The sequence below is a fragment of the Helianthus annuus genome, chromosome 17 (assembly GCF_002127325.2).
Source record: "Helianthus annuus cultivar XRQ/B chromosome 17, HanXRQr2.0-SUNRISE, whole genome shotgun sequence".
NCBI lineage: Eukaryota > Viridiplantae > Streptophyta > Magnoliopsida > Asterales > Asteraceae > Helianthus > Helianthus annuus.
This window is the reverse complement of record NC_035449.2, coordinates 134,792,980-134,794,781: the sequence shown is the minus strand read 5'-3', so window position 1 is coordinate 134,794,781 and position 1,802 is coordinate 134,792,980. Positions and strand designations below refer to the sequence as shown.

Genomic DNA, 1,802 nt, shown 5'->3' with positions numbered 1-1,802 from the left:
TTTTGATTCCACCTCTGTAAACGAAGATGAACTGCGTTTACTGACTGTTTAGGGTCACGCACACGGCCCAACAACATTTATATTAAATTAATACTACATTAGAACACTTGATGAAATTTGAGTGATTTTGAAAGACTTAAAAAAATTTTAAGTGACTTTAGTGGAACACTTGAGAAACTTGTTTACTATTGTATGAGTTTTACATATTTTTTTTCCCAAACAAAGTTTTCTAGAGATAAAGTCTTGTTTTATTCATACATATGGTTAATCAAACATACATAAACAGTAATTACTTGAAAAATATGTACATACATAGAGAAGGGAGGGAGGAGATCACAAAAAGATATACAAGTATACAACATTTAACTCTACGCATCCATATAGTGAGCTAAAACTCAAACCATCAAATAATTATTAACCAAATAAACTACTTTTTTTTTTACCTTTCCTCATGAATCGGACGAAAAAAGAATACATAGTGATTCTTAGACTGAGAGAGACATTATAGAGAAGATCTCAATCATTCATTCGAAATAATCCAAGGGTTAAAAAGTAGTTTAAATGAATCCTAACAATTTAATACTTCTCTTCTTATCTAAATTCAAAACAGCTGAAGCATATTTCCTTTTCCTTCAGAAGATGACCCCGGATCATCTATTGAATTAGTCATCATCGATGTACTTGAATACGACCCTTGCCAATCCTTTCGATTCAAGTTAGATTCTTGGTTAACTTTTGTTATGGATGTCACAAGCTTAGCCGGGAAGTTCAAAAGTGCCTTAGCGCCTCTCATCTCAAACGCCGCGCGATCATAAGCCAACGCAGCATCCTCAGCCGTTTCAAACGTCCCCAACCATACTCTCACACCTTGTCGATTGGAGTCACGAATCTCGGCTGCAAACTTACCCCATGGACGACGCCTCACCCCTCTATAGTGCTTACTCTTTGTTATCACGCGTGTTGGATCAAGGGAACTTTTGGAAACGCTAGGGTTATTTCTCAGATTGGGGCCAACCATCGTGTTGGCTTCGTTTAGAACTTGATAGATCACCATATCTTGCGAATCGTCCTCGTTTAAAGGTAACTCGTTACCGTTGGTTGTGGGTGCCATTTCTCTTTCTTTGTGAGATTTTTTCTATGGTAGCATGTTAAATGTCGTATTTAAAGTTAGTTTTTGGTGCGTTGTTAATAAAAAAATACAAAAATAAGGTAGAATAGTTGATGGGTGTTCTAGAAGCATGATGTCTTGCCGGGTAACCGGAAGAAAATTCCAATATGGGCATGTTATAGAAAAATAAAAAATGACCATTACAACCTTTGACATATATTTTTTTATTAAAATAAGCAGACGTTAAAACTATTTTCTAAAAGTAGTTATTTATTCATTATATATACATTCTTAACAATATATTGTGTTATGATATAATATAATAATTTTACCATTTATGCAAAGTCAACTAAATTGTTAGTTTTGTTTTGTTTAGTTTCGTGTGGTTGGTTATTATCAAACTAGGTTAGAGACCCACGTATTACACGGGTTATATATATATATATATATATATATATATATATATATATATATATATATATATATATATATATATATATATATATATATATATATATATATATATATATATATATATATATATATATATATATATATATATATATATGTATATATATATATATGTAGTGTGAGGTTCATTGGGGAACACTTAAAAATTGGGGAACAGCGGGGAACCGACTCAAACGAACTCCGATTGGACTCATTTCAGTTGCGTTGGAACCGGCTCGTCGAA

General features: G+C 32.5%; 1 protein-coding gene across 1 annotated transcript; it reads right to left on the bottom strand.

Moving 5' to 3' along the window:
• Positions 1 to 325: 325 nt before the first annotated feature.
• On the bottom strand, positions 326 to 1,148 carry LOC110877898 (pathogenesis-related genes transcriptional activator PTI5-like). The gene has a single exon (XM_022126126.2). It carries the CDS (start codon positions 1,109 to 1,111, stop codon positions 602 to 604), a length of 510 nt encoding a protein of 169 aa, XP_021981818.1. The 5' UTR covers positions 1,112 to 1,148; the 3' UTR covers positions 326 to 601.
• Between the last annotated feature and the right edge of the window lie 654 nt (positions 1,149 to 1,802).

Excerpts from the sequence above, each read along its gene's own strand:
- LOC110877898 (XM_022126126.2), bottom strand. The coding sequence starts at position 1,111 with ATGGCACCCACAACCAACGGTAACGAGTTACCTTTAAACGAGGACGAT.